Genomic DNA, 19,865 nt, shown 5'->3' with positions numbered 1-19,865 from the left:
CGAAGGCATTTTTAACATTCGCTCAAGCGGTAACTTTACCTGTTTGAGGTAAAAACCTGGCTTGTTTGTCGCAAAGACTAATTTACAAATAAACAATGGCGCACAATAATCTATCAATTGCAAAGGCTGATGTATGCCAGAAGAGATTACTACAGTTTTCTGCCTTAAAACCTGGTATCGATTGTTTTCCCACTTATGAATCAATGCATGGTGATGGCAGTGTTAGCCGCGTACTTCCAATGACACAAGAAGCCCAAGCGGATCACGTGTGTAAGATCACGGACTTCTACGCGGTGCCCAAGTTGTCAGTTTGCTGCTTGTCAAATGGACGATCTGCAATTTTGTTCGATATTCATGAGGATTATGCCGTGACTGATGTATAAATTATACATAAATATCAGGTCTCCTGACTTTATCACTTTAGGCATTTCTAGTTTGTTTCCGCCCAACAGCAGTAAACCAATTTGCTTGAAATTTAATTTTAGTGACTGTTAGAACCTGCAATGGAACATGATGAGTTTATTAGCATCACAATTAAGGGTCTTTCCAATTCCCAACTTCCACGGATTGGTGAGACCAGGTTCAAATTGGCTAAAAGAGATTTCTAAAAGTGCCTTAGTTGAAAATAAAAGTAAAAAGGTCATTATGTTTCAGGCTTGTACGGTACGTTAATTGGATTTACGAATTATGAATCTCACGTTCTTCTGGTGAAAAACAACAAATATACACCTTTTGTTTAATAAAGATTGTATTTTCTGACGTTCCGCTAGGCTTCTTCAGAGAATAAAACAAACACAGTAGCGAAGCAATCCCACGGGCAAAGAAATTATGCGACGAAAAAGAACAAAAGGACGTAACAGCTAAAACACAGCCGGACATAAATCAATGGACAACATCGATCACAAGTCAAACGGCCAAACATGGGAAACAAAAGTCACGAATTGTTACGGGCGAAATTGCGGAACACGGGCGAAAGTACTTTTCCATCGTTTCGATTTAAAACATTAGGTAGCGAAGTTTGAAAATGAAAGTCAAAGCTAAAATGCTGTTAATCATTAGTAAACGTTTCGAACACTAACTGCGTTCATCATCAGTACTACAATGAGCGCATGCAAGAAAAGCGTCGGGGTAATAAAGAAAATCCTTCCCTTCTGCCTGCTCAGTCCTTTATTACCCCGACGCTTTTCTTGCATGCGCTCATTGCAGTACTGATGATGAACCCAGTTAGTGTTAGAAATGTTTACTAATGATTAACAGCATTTTAGCTTTACTTTAGGTTCTGAATTAAAGAAATCTAACAGCAAACTCGCATCGAAAGTTAAGTTTGACTAAAAAACATGACTTCAATAAAAAGATGTTGGATTTGGGGATATCTTTTCTTCAATGTATTTTCCCTTATTCGTGTTGTTATACATGTATATTTTCAGGTTGCTAGCCTTAGAGGCTGCATAACAGCGTTTTGCCGGTGACAGACCGTGCTTACTCGCGATCGCCATCTAGCGTGAAAAGTCGTTTAAAATTTTGAACGTAGTCATTGTGTGCAGACACGCTTACCTGTGCGAGTTTTATAACTGCAAGCTGTTTTTATCTTTGCAAATTACGGACAGGTTTTACTGCTTGTAAATTCTAATTTTATGGTAAAAAAGGTTTTCCCGGCCAGAATACACTGGGTTCGAATCCCGATGTGGACAAAATTGTGGATCGATGATCAAAAAATGAAGCGTAAGTCGAGTGAACCCATTCAAGAGCTCGCCGTTCGCATTCGACAAAGCGCAGCAACTTGCGACTTTGTATCCATCACAGATCCCTTGGATGAAGCTTTGCGCACTCACACATCTGTTCAATTGGAAACGAAGCGGTTTTGAAAGCTCTGTTCAGGATAAAGAATAACGAATTAAGTTTTGCTGGTGCAATTGAAATTGCGGTCGAAACCGAAGATGCTGCCAAAGTGGCTAAAGAAACTGTTTACGGGACGCAGCCATCGACTTCGGTGTTCAACGTGCTACATCGAAACCGCGGGAGAAACGTAAAGTGAATTCGAGGACTGTGCAATCATCTGAAGAAGAAAATGTTATCGATGTTGCAAGACTTCGCATCAGGCTTCCGAAAGTCGTTTTAAGAATGCAACCTGTCATTATTGTCACTTAACTGGACACTTGGAATTCGTTTGCCGCAAAAAGATTCGACAGCGCACGTCCCATGGCGTTAAACGAATTGAGAAACTGAATTGTGTTATCAGTATTGAAGCAGCTACGCCCAAGTTGGAAGTTCCAATTTGTATCAACGATCGTTCGCTGACCATAGAACTTGATACTGTTACCGGCAGAAACTTTCTGTCGAAAGAATCATGGCGGAAGATTGGTTCTCCAAAGCCGCACAAAGTAACGTCGCAGTATAAGTCTGAGAGCAGGCACAACTTGCCGGTGATGGGCACATTTACATCTGCTACCAGTTCTGCAGATTCCGGAAAGTTTCATTTCAACGTCTGCGACATTCCACGTCTGAATTTGGTGGGGCGGAACGGAATAAAAGAAAATGGATATTTCGTTAGACAAAGTTCTGTACGGCAAGTCAAACTTACAAGCTGGAGAGGTATTATAACAAGCCGTAACCGCTGAACCGCAAGACATCACTATACGAAGATTTTGTGAAGTTGTGCAGTGAATTTGCAAAACTGTTTTAGCCAAATTTTGGCTGTCTTCAAGATTACGAACTGGAGGTACAATTTAAGGACGACGCAAAACCAGTTTTCTGCAAACCGCGTTCAGATCCGTTCCCCATGCAGAGTGATTTGTCTCAGGTTTTGTTTTGCGGAATAAGCAAAGGAATTTGGACTCCAGTGAAGTTCAACGACTGGGGTACGCCATTAGTTCCAGTCCGCAAATCAATTACTTCTTCGCCTGCTTTAAGAATTTGTGGTGATTTTTCAGTGACTATCAATTCACAACTGGAAGTTCATCGTCACCCATTGCCATTACCATAGGATTTAATGCGAAAGTTAGGTGGTGGTTATGGCTTCACGAAGATCGATTCGGCGAATGCGTACAATTAAATCAAGTTTGGACCATAAAGTCGGAAGAAGCTTGCTCTGAGCACGCATCGCGGAGTTTTATTGCAGAACGTATTACCTTTTGGTATCATTTCTGCGCCAGCTTATTTTCAAGAAATTATGGATGACGTCGCAAAAGACCTACCGGGTATTTAGATGATATATTGGTCAGTGGTTCATCTGCCAAGAACCACCTTCACAATCTCAAGCGTTTGTTGCAACGACTCCAAGACAAAGGCTTACGTTGCAGGAAGGAAAAATGCAAATTTGCTTAAAAGCAGATGGAGTACCTTGGCCATGTTCTTTCCTACAAGGGCATCACGAAGGGTCCCAAGTCGACGATGTACACAGAATGCCTGTTCCGCACGGTGTACCGACGCTTCGGTCTTTCCTTGGATCTGTACAATTTTATGCAAAATTTTTGCCCGCAGAATTTTAAACTGTAGCAGAACCACTCTATCGTCTCACAAAGAAAGGCATTCCTTGGTCCACAGAAAGGCAAGAAAGGCATTTGGTCCACAAAAGCCTACACCAGCTTTAGCCAACAGGTTGGCTCGATGGGCACTTTTCATGACCAATTTCAGTATACCATTGATCGCCTCTGATAATCAGGCCTTGCTTAATGGACAGAACCGGGCCCAACTCGATTTCATGAGCAATTTCCTTCAGTCGTCGATCAGATACTGGCAAGGAAGCTATTACTGCCGGCACATATTCCTCCACTTCATCAGAAAACATTTCTTCTTTATAGTTTTGCCAACAAGAGGAAATCTGGACAGTGTATCTGGAGTATAAAGACTCTTTCCAGCTACAATTACCGTGTTATAATTGTACCACATTAGTCTCATGCGAAATCTTTGTATACTGAAAGAATGGTCATCTATATTGTTTTGCCTAAGAGACACAGTTATAGCTTGTGATCGGTTTCAATCGTAAATTTTAAACCAATGAGGTAATCTCTAAAATTTTCAAGCCCAAGTTACCGCTACGGCTTCCTTTTCAATTTGTGCGTAACGTTGCTCAGTTTTACTCAAGGATCGTAAGGCATAAGCGACTGGCAACAGATGCCCTTGAACCTCATGTCTGAGGATGCATCAGCTGAAACTACAGTCCGCCTGTACGGATCATAGTGAGTTAATGTTGGTGGACTAATTAAGCGTTCTTTAATGATCTCATCAGCGTTATTTTGAATATCCTCCCAAACCCAGTCAGTGCTTGTTTTTAGAAGATTTCGTAGGGGAGATCGATTTATTGAGAGAAAAATATATTTCGCCTAAAACGGCATCATCAGTTTCTCCATTACCCAAAACTGCCAAAAAGGAAAAACAGAAAGGAAAGAGTCAAGAATCTAACGCAAAAAGGTTACGAAAGCTAAAAATAAATAAAAATTAATAAAAACTATAAAAATGTTCGGGTTTCAAGCATTAACTAAGAAATAATAAAAGTATGAATTAACTGCATGTGGTTAGACCTGTCTGTACTGCTTTACTTTCAAAAAACCACTGGCGCTGACACCGAGTGAGCACACAAACAAACAGAAGCAACTGAATGTAAAAACAGAACAAAAGTGGTCGGGGAATGGACGTCAATAACTGCAGTAGGCCTGTGGGCGAACAGGTGTGACCGATAAGACTCGGTGAATGATAAGACGATAAAAACAGGTTAACAACACAAGTAAAGTCATCAACCCGTTACAGCGAAAACAAGCGCAAACATAAACATAGGCCTACGGGCGGGGAATAGCAAAACAAACTATTTGCATGATGGTGTAACCATGGTTTGCACATTGATTTGTGCCCGCATTCTGTGCAACCATAAGTCCTCAAATAGATCCAAACTCCCTGCAGGTGTTTTTTGCACGAACGTCACGTCATAGCAACTTGGCAATATGGGTCTTTGCTGGAAGGTTTCGCTATGCTTCTTCAGGTAGTGGTTACCTAGCGCCGTGGTATCGCTATCTAGCGAGCACTCGAACTGGTACCAAGTAGACCTGTGAGCATTCCAGCGAGTGGAGAACTTGTTTTTTGTCTGCCCAACATACTGGGGTCCGCAGGTTTTGCACGAGGCCACATATATCCCATAGTCGCGACATGTTAATCCCTGACGCAACATTATTCTGCCTTTGGGGGTACACAGGAAGGTAGTTGTGTTTTCGCTGTAACGGGTTGATGACTTTACTTGTGTTGTTAACCTGTTTTTATCGTCTTATCATTCACCGAGTCTTATCGGTCACACCTGTTCGCCCACAGGCCTACCTGTCTGCAGCTCGTGACGTCTACTAATCACATTTCGTAGGGGTTGAGAAATTTCTGCCTAATCCGGAATGAACTTTGACAAATGATTTGCCATGCCCAGAAACTCGCTAACCGATAGTACATTGTTAGGTCTCGGCATATTTTTAATCACAATCAGTTTTTCCGGATCTGGTTTATTGCCGTTTTGGTCTATAACGTGAACCAAGAACTTTATACTCTGCTTGGAAAACTCACACTTATCAATTAACGTCACACCAGCTCCCTGCAGTCTATTTAGAACACTTACTAGACGTTCATCATGCCCCTGTTTGGTGTTTCCAAACACTAAAACGTCGTCCATGTGACAAACAACACCGTCCAGATCAACAGGAATGGATGACATCTGACGCTGGAAGTGCTCCGGCGCTAGCGATATGCCAAAGGGGAGTCTATTCAAGCAAAAGCGGCCACTGGAAGAGATTAATGTCGTTAGAAGTTTTTAACTATCGTCCAAAGGAATTTGCCAAAAATCGAATTAGCGTCAAGTGAACATTTTTGCTTTTGACAATTTTGACAATGTTTCATCTACAGTGGGGAGCATTAATCTCTCGCGAAGTACGCTTCTGTTTAGTTTTGTGTAATCCACATACATTCTAACCTTTCCGCTTTTCTTGCGAACCACCACCATACCTGAACACCACGCTGTCGGCTGGGTTACTCTAAATATAACACCAGACCGTTCTATTCCCTGCAATTCTTTGCGGACAGCTTCTTGAAGTGGAAGCGGCACTCTTCTGGGAGTAATCAGACAAAACGGGTTTGCATCTGGTTGTAGACGAATTTTACAAGTCTCTGTAAATTTTCCTAATCCCGTGAAAACAGTCGGAAACAATTTACGATAATCCTCTGCGGAATCAACGTGATTTAATTCAGAAAAAAAAACACAGTTCTTTACTTGCGGGCTACCCAAGCAATGGCTTACTGAAGGCGTTATTTACGAAAATGTCATGAAATATTTCACGGTGGTCATTTTTCAAACAAGCACGAAATTTTGCCCAGACTCTTTTGGTGCATCTAGCAGTACTTGCGATGTTGGCGATAATTTGACAGATAGTGTATTGCGAAAATGTTCTGAACCGACGACTGTAACGTCTGCACCGGTGTCTATCCTAAAATGCATTGGTTTGCCATTAACCTTTAGCCATACCGTTGGTGTGCAGGAACAGTTTGTTTTATTGCTTGTGCTTATTTTGTGCAATTTGATTGCTTTGCGTAAACGTGCACATCTGGGATTTTGGGTTAATCACTTCGCTATCTTCGACAGAGGGGTTATCTCGAACATATGGAAAATCGGCTTTAGTTTCAATAATCACATCGACATTTTTCATAATCCTGTCGAATTCATTATTTTTTGTAATCTCAGTAACCGTATATATATATATATCGATGGCCGTAAGCCACAAACGGAGACGAAGCGAGAAAACAGACCAAGCGAGAGAACTAAGACAAAAGCAATTGAAATATCGCTCTGGACGCTGCATTTTAATGTTGTATGTTTTGAACAAGGTATGTTTGTTTATCGTTTTTATGTTTGGATTAAAAGTTGCAAAGGTAGTTCTTGGTAGATGTTTTAAATACTCTTAGGAGTCAAATAGACGGAGTGTTTTTGTTCTGCAAACCGAGGTACCTGCAGGTGCATCTAATGCAAAGTTAGTTTAACATAACCTACAAATGTTTCAGAGTCATTCCAGCTTGCCTGTTGAACACAATTAGTTGCCCGTTCCTTGTACAATCTTTGGTAAGAATGCCCCCTCCTTCCGCAATTAAAGCAGTTTCTTTGCGCTGCGGGACAGGTGTGTCGCCCTCGAGGAAAAGACCACAATTTGGACAATCAGGCGGCTGCTTCCTGAATCTGGAAAAGTTTATTCGTCGCACCGCATCAACTTCCCCAGGTTGATTTGACACATGTAGTCAAGCTTGTTTCATTTTTTATAAACTCTTTGTACAGCTTTGGCCAATGTCAGTTTGGAATCGCGAAAACAATATTATGATAATATATTTTTCTTCAGGCTACAGATTTGTACAGGGTATATCTTGATTCAAGAGATCAACAAAATTGTGCATTTTTTCCCAGGATAAAAAGAAAATATTTAGTTATCGTTGAAAACTCTATTTTCGACGGCTAGAAATTTTCAAAGAACGTTCAGTTTCAATCGCGCGAGTTTAAAACTTTTACAAACTGCTTTCGACCCGACTGGAAAGGAACACTAAAACAACAAAGTAGTTTTATCTGTTCTTGAAAAATAAGTGCTTTTGTTAAAACAATCTCGGAGCAGAGAAGTTTTGCATAACCATTTTTTAAAAAACTATGTAAACAATTCTGTGTGCCACAGAAGTTTCGAAATGCCTCAGACAAATTATAAAAACAATGAATAAACCTTTGGCGCAGAGTGATAAACTTGTGTTCAAAGTGTAGTAAAAAAACGAGATTCACGTGCACAAAAATCAAAGTTCAAATAAGAAAAACTACATCAACCATCGAGCACGATTAAGCAGATTAGACTTTTTAGTATAAACCCAAACTGGCAATTCAATGTCTTGTTGCATTTTTCGTTTACTTTATCATTCAATGAAATAAATCAATCATATTTGCAACCTTTTATGACATGATGACGTCAGAAACTAAATATTTGTCCAAACCGTGTCTTTGCAAACGGAGAGGAAAACGTTTTATTTTCCCCAAAACCAAGCTTTATGATTTAAAATAGAACTAATCCTTGGGTCTTTGACCTGATTTTATCTTTCCCTGCCTGTGTAAAATTACATTGTGTTGCATAAAAATCCTTTATGTTGTGAATACATCCAGCCAATGACTCGGCACATTCATCGGTCAAACCTTTGTTCCAGGAAAGATCTAGATACTCCATCTAAATAAATGACAAAATAAAAGCCTGGAAACTCAAAACATGAAAACAAAGGATGAAATTAAATGAAAGTGGAATGTTATAATTATGTTACAAATATTAACTGATGCAAGTGTGTTTTGTTTGGAAATTTTACGAAGTGTTCAAGCAAAGTGAACATTTAATGTTATTTTGATGGAAGCTTCTATGTTTAAGATTTTAATGTTTAATTACTTTTACGCAACAGTTATGTCAACCAAAATCACTCATTTATGCAATACTTAAAAAAAACTGTGCTAGACTTTAAAGTGGTACGCGATATAATTAAGGTTGGGAACCACTGTGCTACAAGGACAAATTGCTTGTTCATGTTTTTATAATTCTTGAACGATAATATAAAGAATATACGTTTAGTTGGTTGAGCCTTACAGGATCTTCCAACTTTTCTATGTTCTCTGAAAGATGTTCGGCACCAACGTTTGTCAGGTGGCATTCACTCATGTCTACATTTTTGATATTTTTGATGCATCTTCCCACGGAATCAGCCCCAATGTCCCCTATGTCGTTGTCAGATAAGACAAGTCTCTTCAGCTGAATAAATAGGTAAACATTTAAGAAATAATTTGTTTGTGTTGTCGACGATAATTGATGAATTTAAAAGCTATTGCACAAGAAAATGCTCAAGGAAAGGGGGGATTCTGCTTTCTTTTGTTCATAGTTTGCTCGATGTTTAACTTCAAAAAGACTTGGCGTGAATCTAGAGTTCAAAATATCCTTCCCATGCAATAGACGTAAAACCAGCGAAAATATCCACAAAATAGTCAGACTTGTTCAACATCGGGTTTAATGTCTATACTTTATAATATCTAGTAATCCGATAGAACTTGGGTGAAAAACAGAAACAAAACGTCTTAAACCGTCGGACAATCCTTTCAAACAAAACATGCAAACACCGTTTCTAGGCTGTCGTGGGGTAAGGACACCGATTTCAAACATACTGAATCTGGACAGCCCAGTAGACTAATCTTGCTCTAGGCCAGGGGTTTCCAACCAGTGGTACGTGAAGGTTTTTCAGGTGGTACGCGGGCACCTTTCCGTAATTTGCGGATCTAGTTCGAATTGAAAAAAATCGTAAGTGATCTCAAAATGCTTGACACTTCATCCCCCAGGTTACTTTGTAACACTCAACTAGGTGGTATGCGTCGAAATTGTTTTTACCTCCAAGTGGTACGCAACCACAAAAAGGTTGGGAATCACTGCTCTAGGCGGACATACAAAAGGTTGGCAAACGTCCGGTAAGGGCTTTGCTGTACTTCCAGTTACATTGTATTGTTTAGGAACCTAATATTCTTCCAAATTAAAATAGAAATTATTGCTCCTGGATGGGACAATACACAGCAAGGATTTAATTAACCTGCTGGAAGATCTTTTGATCTACAGGGGGCATAAACAGACGTGGGAGGTTGCTTAGGCAATTATTCAGCAACTAAATTTTGTGCTATTGTGTGAAGGAGAGATATCATTGAACCACAATAGATGGGATACTTTTAACGATTTATTTATCTGCAAAATCCAGTTTCATTTTTGTTGCTTTTTTGCCGCAAATTATGTCCAACAGAGAGGGATCAAATGCCCTCAGTGGTCAATAATTCACCTGTCCGGCGACCGATTTTGACCAGAATCCGTAGATGAGGGATGGATCTTTCACAAAACCTCAAATGAATGGGCCCTTAAAACCCCACTAAAACTGCCCGAAACTCGCTTAAATTCGCCTTAGCAACAGCAAATGCATATGTGCTCACGGAACCTAAAAATTAACCTAGGCGTATCCAGGATTTTTGGAGGGGGGTCCAATATTTTTTGGGAATTTCCCGATTTTAAGGTGTAAACTAAGGTTAATTGTGGTCGAGAAAAGCAAAATACGAACGCCTGTGTTGGCGCGAATCGTACTGCTACTTACAAAGAAAGGCTTGAATACATTTGCAACCAAAAGGGATCAAATGTGGGTTTACGTTATCAAGAAAACATACAAATTAAAACTATTTTCCTAGCATGATAGCGCTAACAGTTGTTTTCAACATGAGTAATGTTGGCAACGTGTTTAACAACTAAACTAATTGACTTTCACGCAAATTACCCGCTTGCCATTACAACAACGTGATCACTACAAAACAATGTCTTAGACTGACGAAAAATGACCCGTGTTTCGTAACAATGCAACATGTTTGGTAACAATGCAACATGTTTGGTAACAATGCAACATGTTTGGTAAAAATGCAACATGTTTGGTAAAAATGCCAAGTGTTTGGTAACAATGGTTCCTGTTTGGAAACAATGGCGCATGCTAGCATTATTAGCATATACGACTTTTAGGTCAACGGTAAAGAAAATTTCTGGTTTTCAAGCGGATTTTGACAAAAAAAATTACAGTAGTGTTTGTTTAGCAACAAAAACAGACCAAAATATTTCTCAAAAGGGAGGGGGGGGGGGGGGGTATACGCCAATGCCTACGCATTACTGGTTGCTCTGTGACGTCATGCTTCTATTGTGACAGAGGATACATTACAAGGTGAGCATTTCGGGGAAGCTGCTTATTTTAATTGAAAAACAGATATACGTCTTCCAGTGCGTTTGTTTGGTATATTGGGTAAAACGTATTGTATATTGTATTCATTCATTACTGAAGGCCCCTACAATTAAATAGTTTACACTTACCGGATTCTGCAAAGAGCATATGCTGTCAGACAGATGTTCGGCACCAACACTTGTCAGGTCGCATTCCCTCAGGTATAATTTTTCAATGTTTTCGATGCAATTTGCAACCGAAGCTGCCCCGCTGTCTCCAATCGGGTTGTTGGATAAGTCGAGTTTCTTCAGCTGAAAAAGTGCATTTTTATGTTTAAGGCAGTGTGAGTATCATAACTGTATCGAACAAATATTGATGGCTTTCAATTGCTTAATTGTGAAATCCCAGGTTTACGCTTTCGCAAAATAATTTGTTGCCCTACCTGTAAAGACAAGTTATTCTCCAAAGCTATTTTACAAATTTGGAAACTTAATGATTTATTCCATTCCCAAGTCTGGGGTTTTCACGCGGCAAGTTAAGCGATGAAGTTTGTTGTACTGTCACCAGAGTGTTTGGAAATGTCGAGGTAAAGCATGAAACGCAGTTGTTTGAATGTCATAACGCACATGATAGTTTTTTTTGCCAACCAGATTTGTTTGACATACTCACATTTGCCCCATTCATTTTTAATATAGCAACGATATAAGTAAATCGTATTCCTTTTCAGTCATAGTTTTTGTTTTGATTTCAGATCGATGACAATCCTCCTTTTAGGTTATTTAACTGAAAAACAATCTCGGTGAATCTGCTTGTAACTAACTGGTTTTGCAATCGTCGTCTTTTCTTATCATGCCCTGTGTCCTATGGCTTTAAGCCGCCATTGAAAGTTATTTAATATGTGGTTAACTTTGTTTACCAACTCCTCTTATCTCTATAGGCCTGTGCCTGAAATAGTTTATTGCAAAGCTCAACCAAGTGAAAGTATTGTTTGTTGATTTATCGTATATATTTAACGACGTCAAGGTTTCATACTACTGGTATGGATTTTAGGTAACTTGCACTAAGCCACCTGGAAGATCTTATGACCTACAGGGGACATAAACAGCAGTGGGAGGTTGCTTAGACAATTATTCAGCAACTAACTTCTGTGTGGAGGAGAGATATCATTGAACCACAATAGATGGGATACTTTAACGATTTATTTATCTGCAAAATCCAGTTGCAGTTTTTGTTGCTTTTTTACCCAAAATAATTTCCAACAGGAGTGATCAAATGCCCCCAGGGGTCAATAATGCACATGCCCGGCGACCAATTTTGACCACAATGCGTAGAGGGGGGATGGATCTTTCACAAAACCACAGTTGAACGGCCCTTAAAACCCCACTACAACTGCCCGAAACTTGCTTAAATTCGCCTCAGCAACAGCAGATGCATATGTGCTCACTCAACCGATAAATTAAATCCTACGAATTACTAGTTGCTCTGTGACGTCATGCTTCCATTTTGACAAAGCATACATTACAAGGTGGTCATTTCAGTAAAGCTTATTTTAATACAAATACAGATATACATCCTCCAATGCGTTTGTTTGGTATATTGGGTAAAACGTATATTGTATTCATTCATCACTGAAGACCTCTACAATTAAATAGTTTACACTTACCGGATTCTGCAAAGAGCATATGCTGTCAGACAGATGTTCTGCACCAACACTTGTCAGGTCGCAATTACTCAGGTATAATTTTTCAATGTTTTCGATGCAATTTCCAACCGAAGCTGCCCCCCTGTCTCCAATTGGGTTGCAGGATAAGTCGAGTTTCTTCAGCTGAAAAAGTACATTTTTGTGTAAGTATCATTAATATATCTAATAAATATTGATAGGTTTCAATTGTTTCTTTGTGGACAATTTGGGATTAAAACCCAGGTTTATGCTTTTGCAAAATAATTTGTTGTCCTACCTGTAAAGACAAGTTATTCCACAAAACTATTTTACAAATTAGGAAACTTAATGATTTATTTCATTCCAAGTCTGGGGTTTTTATGCGACGAGTTAAACGATGAAGTTTGTTGTACTGTCACCAGAGTGATTGGAAATGTCGAGGTAAAGCATGAAACGCATTTGTTTGAATGTCATAACGCATACGGTAATTTTTTTTGCCAACATGATTTGTTTGACATACTCACATTTGCCCCATGACTTTTTAATATAGCAACGATATAAGTAAATCGTATTCCTTTTCAGTCATACTTTTTGTTTTTATTTCAGATCAATGACAATCCTGCTTATAGGTTATTTAACTGAAAAACAATCTCGGTGAATCTGCTTGCAACCAATGTGTTTTGTAATCGTCGCCTTTGCTTATCATGCCCTGTGTGCAATGGCTTTAACCGCTCTAAATCAGTCACAGCAGTTTTTACTTCATATACTGATAAAGCATGGGTTTACATCTATATTGGCTAATTGTATATCATGCATATGTGCTCATTCAACCGATAAATTAAACTCTATGCATCACTGGTTGCTCTGTGACATCTTACTTCTATTGTGACAGAGGATACATTACATGGTGAGCATTTCGGTGAAGCTTATTTTAATAGAAATACAGATATACGACCTCCAGTGCGTTTGTTTGGTATATTGGGTATAATGTATATTGTATTCATTCATCACTGAAGACCCCTACAATTAAATAGTTTACCCTTACCGGATTCTGCAAAGAGCATATGTTGTCAGACAGTTTTATGACACCAAAACATGTCAGGAAGCATGCTCGCAGATATAATTTTTCAATGTTTTCGATGCAATTTGCTATTGAAGCTGCCCCGCTGTCATCAATCATGTTGTGGGACAAGTCGAGTAAATTCAGCTGAAAAAGTACATTTTTGTGTGAGTATTACAAATGTATCGAACAAATATTGATGGGTTTCAATTGTTTCTTTGTGGACAATTTGGGATTAAAACCCAGGTTTATGCTTTCGCAAAATAAATTGTTGTCCTACCTGTAAAGACAAGTTATTCCACAAAACTATTTTACAAATTAGGAAACTTAATGATTTATTTCATTCCAAGTCTGGGGTTTTTATGCGACGAGTTAAACGATGAAGTTTGTTGTACTGTCACCAGAGTGATTGGAAATGTCGAGGTAAAGCATAAAACGCAATTGTTTGAACGTCATAACGCACACGACAGTTTTTTTGCAAACACGATTTCTTTGACATACTCACATTTACCCCATTCTTTTTAAATGTAGCAACGATATAAGTAAATCGTATTCCTTTTCAGTCATACTTTTTTGATTTCAGATCGATGACGATCCTGCTTATAGGTAATTTAACTGGAAAATAGTCTCGGTGAATCCACTTGCAACTAACTGGTTTTGCAATCGTCGCATTTTCTTATCATGCCCTGTGTCCCATGGCTTTAACCCTAAATCAGTCACATAAATTTTCACTTCATAAACTGATAAAACAAGGGTTAATGTGTGTATTAACTTATTGTATATCCATCAATTACGCTTGAAGTGAAGTTGTTTATTTTTGAAATAGGTACACAATCCAATATAGCATCAAGATACATGTTTGTTGAATGCAATGCATCAATGCTCATTACACTCAGCGGATACTAAAGAAAATTTTGGTGTCCACCATTGAAAGTTATTTAATACGTGGTTAACTTTGTTTACCAAATTCTCCTATAGCTCTATAGGCCTTTTGCCTAAAACAGTTTATTGCAAAGCTCAACCAAGAGAAAGTATTGTTTGTTGATTTATTGTATTCAATGTCGTCAAAATTTCATACTACTGATATGGATTTTAGGTAACTTTCACCAAGCCACCTGGAAGTTCTTATGACCTACAGGGGGTATATACAGCAGTGGGAGGTTGCTTAGGCAATTATTCAGCAACTAACTTTGGTGCTATTGTGTGGAGGAGAGATATCATTGAACCACAATAGATGTGATACTTAAACGATTCGTTTTTCTGCAAAATCCAGTTGCATTTTTTGTTGGTTTTTTACCCCAAATAATGTCCAAAAGGGAAGGATCAAATGCTACAGTTGTCATAAAAATTTGTTTGACTGTGCTTGATATAATTAAGTTTGAAAGAACAAATTGATTGTTTTTATTTTTATTATGCTTAAACAGTAGAATAAAGAATATGTGGTTTGTTAGATAGTTAAGGCTTACCGGATTTTCCAATTTTTCTATGCTCTTAGAAAGATGTTCGGCACCATCACTAGTCAGGTTGCAATTACTCAGATCAACACGGTCAATGTTGCGTATGCAGTTTGCTACACAAGCTGTCCCATTGTCTCCAATTGGGTTGCCAGACAGGTCAAGTTTCCACAGCTAAACACATTTTTAGCTGAAAAAAGTAGGAGTTACATTAACTAGCAACTGTCTATATGTTTTCATTTAGCTTTGGTTCCAAACCAAAATGCACGATCATTTTATTTTAAACAACACTTTGCATTGTCCAATGGAATATAGAGTCTTGAACTAATCTTTCCCTTAGTTTTGGTGTTAAATATTCATTACCATAAGCTGCACATTCCATAATCGTATGCTTTCTTTGCGTGATATTGACACCAAGTAAACATTAAAAATTTCCTACGTTTGTTTGCTTCTTGTATTTGTAAGAGGTAGAGGCTGAATTGCTGAGTAAACCATCAGCGGCAGATGTGGAGCGGCCATACTTTGACTGGATTATTTGGACTATTACATTATGCCTTTTTATATAGCAAATGGCATTCAATAAACAAAAACATTCAATTGTTTTATTTAAAAACAACCTTAGATTTTCTGTTTATGTCGCTAACAATATTTTTTGAGAACTGACCACAAAATAGGAATAGATTTTTGGGGAACTCAAAGGTACCAATTCGACTGGCAAGTGATAAAAATAATTCACAAAAACCAAGAAATAATAATATTTGGTTAGTTAGTTAAAGTTCAGCAGATTTTTTCCAACTTTTCTATGTTCTTTGAAAGATGTTTGGCACTAAGTAGTATTGTACAGGTCAGCTTCTTAGCCAAATAAATACTGATTGAAACAGGCGTGACCTATGGTAACATTTTTGACGATTGTTTTGCCCGCAAGGACTCTTTAACTTACTGGCATTTCCCCCTCTCCAATTACGAAGCACAGGTTTTCGACATCAGTTGAAAGAATCGAAGAACATGAAAAGTCCAAATGTGAAAGTTCGCTGGAAACCGATGAAGTTATTTCTGCATCATTTGCTTCACGGGCCCAGCTGCAACTCCGAAGTATATTTTCGTTGTTGTTTTTCTCCATATACGATATAATTAGATCCCGGAGCAGAATGTTCTTAGCTTCCCAATCTTCGTATCTACATCCAGGAACTACCAACTTTAGGTCGTTGAAAACTGACAAATCACGAAGTCCGAATGCAAACCTGGCAACAACTTCCCATCTATCCTCAATAAATATGGGGTATTTTTCCTTGAATTCCTGTAAGGGCATGATCATCATCAGGTAAACTGCAACGAAAAACTCTTGCCAGATCAAGTGAGAGAAATAAATTTGCTTTTGTCCATTCAAAATTGTTAATTTTAGGTTTCCTTTCTTTGTAACAGAAGTGTTCAAAAACGAATTGGCTGTGGAATCATCAATGCCAGCTTCCAATAAATCCGTGGTGCTAAATATGATCTTTTGGTTACTGAAACCATCAAAAGCCATTTTTACTAGCTTGTCTAATTCTCGCTGCTCACCCTTGAGGTGTTCAGTTTGTGAATATTGAACACAAGTGAAAGCGAGAACTTGAGTAAGTGAAACAAACTGAACATCACCATGGAAATTCATTAAGAAATGCACAGTTAAAATAAAATTTACAGGCACATAAGAGTAAGCAAATAAATTTTTGTTGTCTTCCAGCTTTTTATGTATTGAGTCGTATTTTGCACCACAAATCTGTTGTCCAAGCTCTTTTTGCGAGTTTGGAGTTAAGCCAAGAATTTCAACAATAAACCTTGGTCTATGTGAAGAATGGAGCTTATAGAATGGAGCTGGTCGTGACGTGAATATCTTACGAGAACAAGGAAGTAAATTTCCATTTAATAAATGCTTGAGATAAACTTCTGGTTTGTTTTTTCCTTCTGACAATGGAAAGGGTACTTCACTTGAAAACGATTCTAAAACAGCCTCGTCCACGCCGTCGAATATCATGAAAATATCTGTATCTATTTTAAGAGCCTCTATAATGCCTTTTGCAACAACTGGTGCGTGATAATCGTCAATTTGCATGGTGTGAAGTAAAAACTGAAGAAAAGTCATCTCCTTGTTGAATTCGATATTTCGAATTATAATGTAGAAAAAGTAAGATATTTTCCCAAACAACTGATGGTCGGCGGATAAAGCTTGCAAAGCCCACTTTTTGGCAGAAGTTGTTTTACCTATGCCTGCTTGGCCGATAACCCCCACAATATTGGCGTGCTTCTGCACGTATTCTTTTTTCGCTTTAGCAGCGGGTGCTGGAAATTTTTTGTCTGCCTCCTCTTGCGCTGTTTGTTTTGCACGAGCAAACATTTGTTCTGGGGTCATGTCACCGGTCGGCCGATCAAAAACCTTATCAAAGTCCTTTCTACGGCGGTAATGTCCTTCAGCTAGAAACTCATCATTAATTCGTTGCGGTTTACTGACTATGGAAAGTTTGACTGGGATTATGGGTCGTTCGGAAAAATCAGCAAGTGTCGACTCTGTGCTGGCGATGGACTCAACTCTTTTACGTAAATCTGACTTGAGACGCTCACCTAAAAATGTTTGTAAATCATGTTACCAAGCTAAACAACAACGGTGCACAAGTACATGATCACAGTTGGTCATGCAGTAAACTTTTTATCAACTACAAAAAAGATAAACTTTAAACTGACATTGCATTGAAATAAAGCAAATAGCCAACATGACTCAGTTTATGTTTCCAAGAAATTCCAAGCTTACTTTTATCCTGTGTTTCAACACCTGCCAGGACAGCCTCGGTAACTGTTTTCATTAGGTTGTTGATAATTTTATGAACAGGCCGAAAATAAACAGAACGACCTAGATATCTTTATCCATCGAATGCCTAATGTTTCAGGTTAGGTTTTTCGAATAAATAGAAAGTGTTGGATTGTATCTGATGCAAATGCCAATATGAGTGTGAGGAAAAAGACCAATGCAGAAACTCACCAACAAGTTTGTTCTGAATGCAGTCCTTGTGACGCTTTAAGGACAAACCACAGGAACTTCGTTTCGATGTACTGCGAGTTTTAGCTTCATGTACGTCATTCTTCCTCTTACCTTCAGTTCAAAGTTTGTTAAAGTTCGTTATGTTAACACCACTGCACACCATTGTACTCAATTCAATTATCATGCAATTTTAATGAAACAAAACAACTTTGCTTGGCAGAAAATTACATAAATTTCAAATTTAGATATAAGTGCTTTTACGGTTACTGAAGTAGTTGACGGTGAATGACACTTCATTGACATTTCCTTGAACACCAACATTACTATTTTCAATCTTTGCTTCACTTGCTACAACCTTTTGTGAAGGACCTTCAAAATTAAACATAACAACATTCAATATTTCAAACTATGTACATCTCCAACATCAAACACAGAATTTCAAAAATAAAATAAACTCAACATGTCCCAGATGCAAAACCTTTTAATCACTACAAGCAAGGTGACAGCAGTAAATCAAACAACAACGCATTACTTACCACCAGATGTTGAAGGCTCATCATCTCTTATTTGACAAGCACTTTCTTCGCTGATCTTGTCAGCATCCATATAAGTTAATGTTGGTCTACATGATTATGATTTATCAAGTCATTTAACACATAAAATATCCTAGAAGATAAAAATCTGTTTAACTCTTTCCACTCCGAGCATCTATATATAGACGATTTCGCGCATGCCGTAGAATCAAAATGTCTATATATATATAGACGGTAAATGAAATCGTCATTGAATCCTTAGCCACGCAAAAATACATTTGAATGTACTAGGATGGAAAAACAGTTCCTTGCGTCAACAAAAGTCTACAATAATGTTTTGATGAATTTCGATAAATATCTATAACGCTATTTTTTGCAAATTTTTGGCGTTTTTTTGCACTGTTTTGACATATTTCGTTGGTAATACGACCAGCAACAAGCTGTTATGATGAAAATAGAATAGGTACTGTGAGTACAGAAATCACTTGAACCCTCGCCCTAAAAACTACGAGCGTATTGAATGTCCACTGTGACGTTATAAAGCCTGCGAAGCAAATACAAGACAATGGTCGTTGTGGCAGAAAAGGAATGAGTCGGCTAGATATTTTTATCCTGTAATTAATCAGCTTGTACATGAATGAAGAAAACCTTGTACTGTGCAAAAACAAAAGGCAATTTTAGCAAAACAGATCCAAAATGCATTAGGAGGTAATATATGGCAAGTGGGGCATTTCTGAGACCAAACGACAAGAAAATGTTGTTACATGAATGGGTCCCAGTTGTATTATCATACCCAAATACCATTTTTTGCATTACTATGTACATGGATATCACAAAGAAACCTTCATAACCACAACACATTTGAAAATGCAATCCAATTTCTCCCATCAAAGAAAAGGTTTCGACAAGGTCAGTCGAGCAACTTCAGACGCCAGCTAGAGCAGTTCAAAAGCAATTCATGCAGTTGTCAAACATTCAGTGTGACATTAGGTGTAAACAAATGCATGTAAAGTTTCACAACATGGTTGAATATTGTGTATGGTCTTTTTTTACCCTGTTTCTCTTCTTTCATTTCTTCATAGTTGTTTTTTGGAAAATACAAAAATATGCATGATTTGCAAAGGTCTTTGTGGAAAAACTACACATGCTATCAGTAAAGTCAAAATTTTCCATAAAAGCACACTTGTAGTACCCCATTTGGTAAAAATTTGAGCTACTTTGAATAAAAAACAAGCTTGTGAGTATTTCGAATGTATGGATGGTGAAACAAACACAAGCGAATGGTATAGCATGACAAAATTTGAGAAATTTTTAAACAGGTTTTGACTTAATATTGTAAATAGATGTTTGCATAATGCTTAGGTACTGCAGCACTACAAAGCTTGTGCACAAAAAA

At 38.1% G+C, this 19,865-nt stretch overlaps 1 protein-coding gene across 50 annotated transcripts in view; it reads right to left on the bottom strand.

The window, feature by feature from the left end:
- LOC145890420 (protein NLRC5-like) overlaps window positions 1–19,865 on the bottom strand; it is a 327,828-nt gene that overhangs the window by 180,153 nt on the left and 127,810 nt on the right. For 40 of the 50 annotated variants that reach the window (XR_014399557.1, XM_082981463.1, XM_082981464.1 and 37 more), the window contains 2 exons: window positions 12,416–12,577; window positions 10,902–11,063 (listed from right to left, as the gene is read on the bottom strand). The exons of 1 other annotated variant lie outside the window; for it this stretch is intronic. Coding sequence is in view for 48 of the 49 variants with exons in the window: in XM_082981463.1 (XP_082837589.1) it covers window positions 10,902–11,063; window positions 12,416–12,577 (324 nt within the window). In the remaining variant the exon portion in view is untranslated. Of the gene's footprint in view, window positions 1–8,615; window positions 8,778–10,901; window positions 11,064–12,415; window positions 12,578–13,457; window positions 13,620–14,938; window positions 15,101–15,866; window positions 17,522–17,708; window positions 17,751–17,936; window positions 18,113–18,197; window positions 18,306–18,472; window positions 18,731–19,865 lie in introns of those variants that run through there. 9 more of the 50 variants (XM_082981429.1, XM_082981451.1, XM_082981438.1 and 6 more) reach the window with 7 other exon arrangements.

The sequence above is a fragment of the Ascidia mentula genome, chromosome 2, assembly GCF_947561715.1.
Source record: "Ascidia mentula chromosome 2, kaAscMent1.1, whole genome shotgun sequence".
Taxonomy (NCBI): domain Eukaryota; kingdom Metazoa; phylum Chordata; class Ascidiacea; order Phlebobranchia; family Ascidiidae; genus Ascidia; species Ascidia mentula.
Note: the sequence above shows the minus strand (reverse complement) of the source record. Positions and strands in the feature narration are given on the sequence as shown.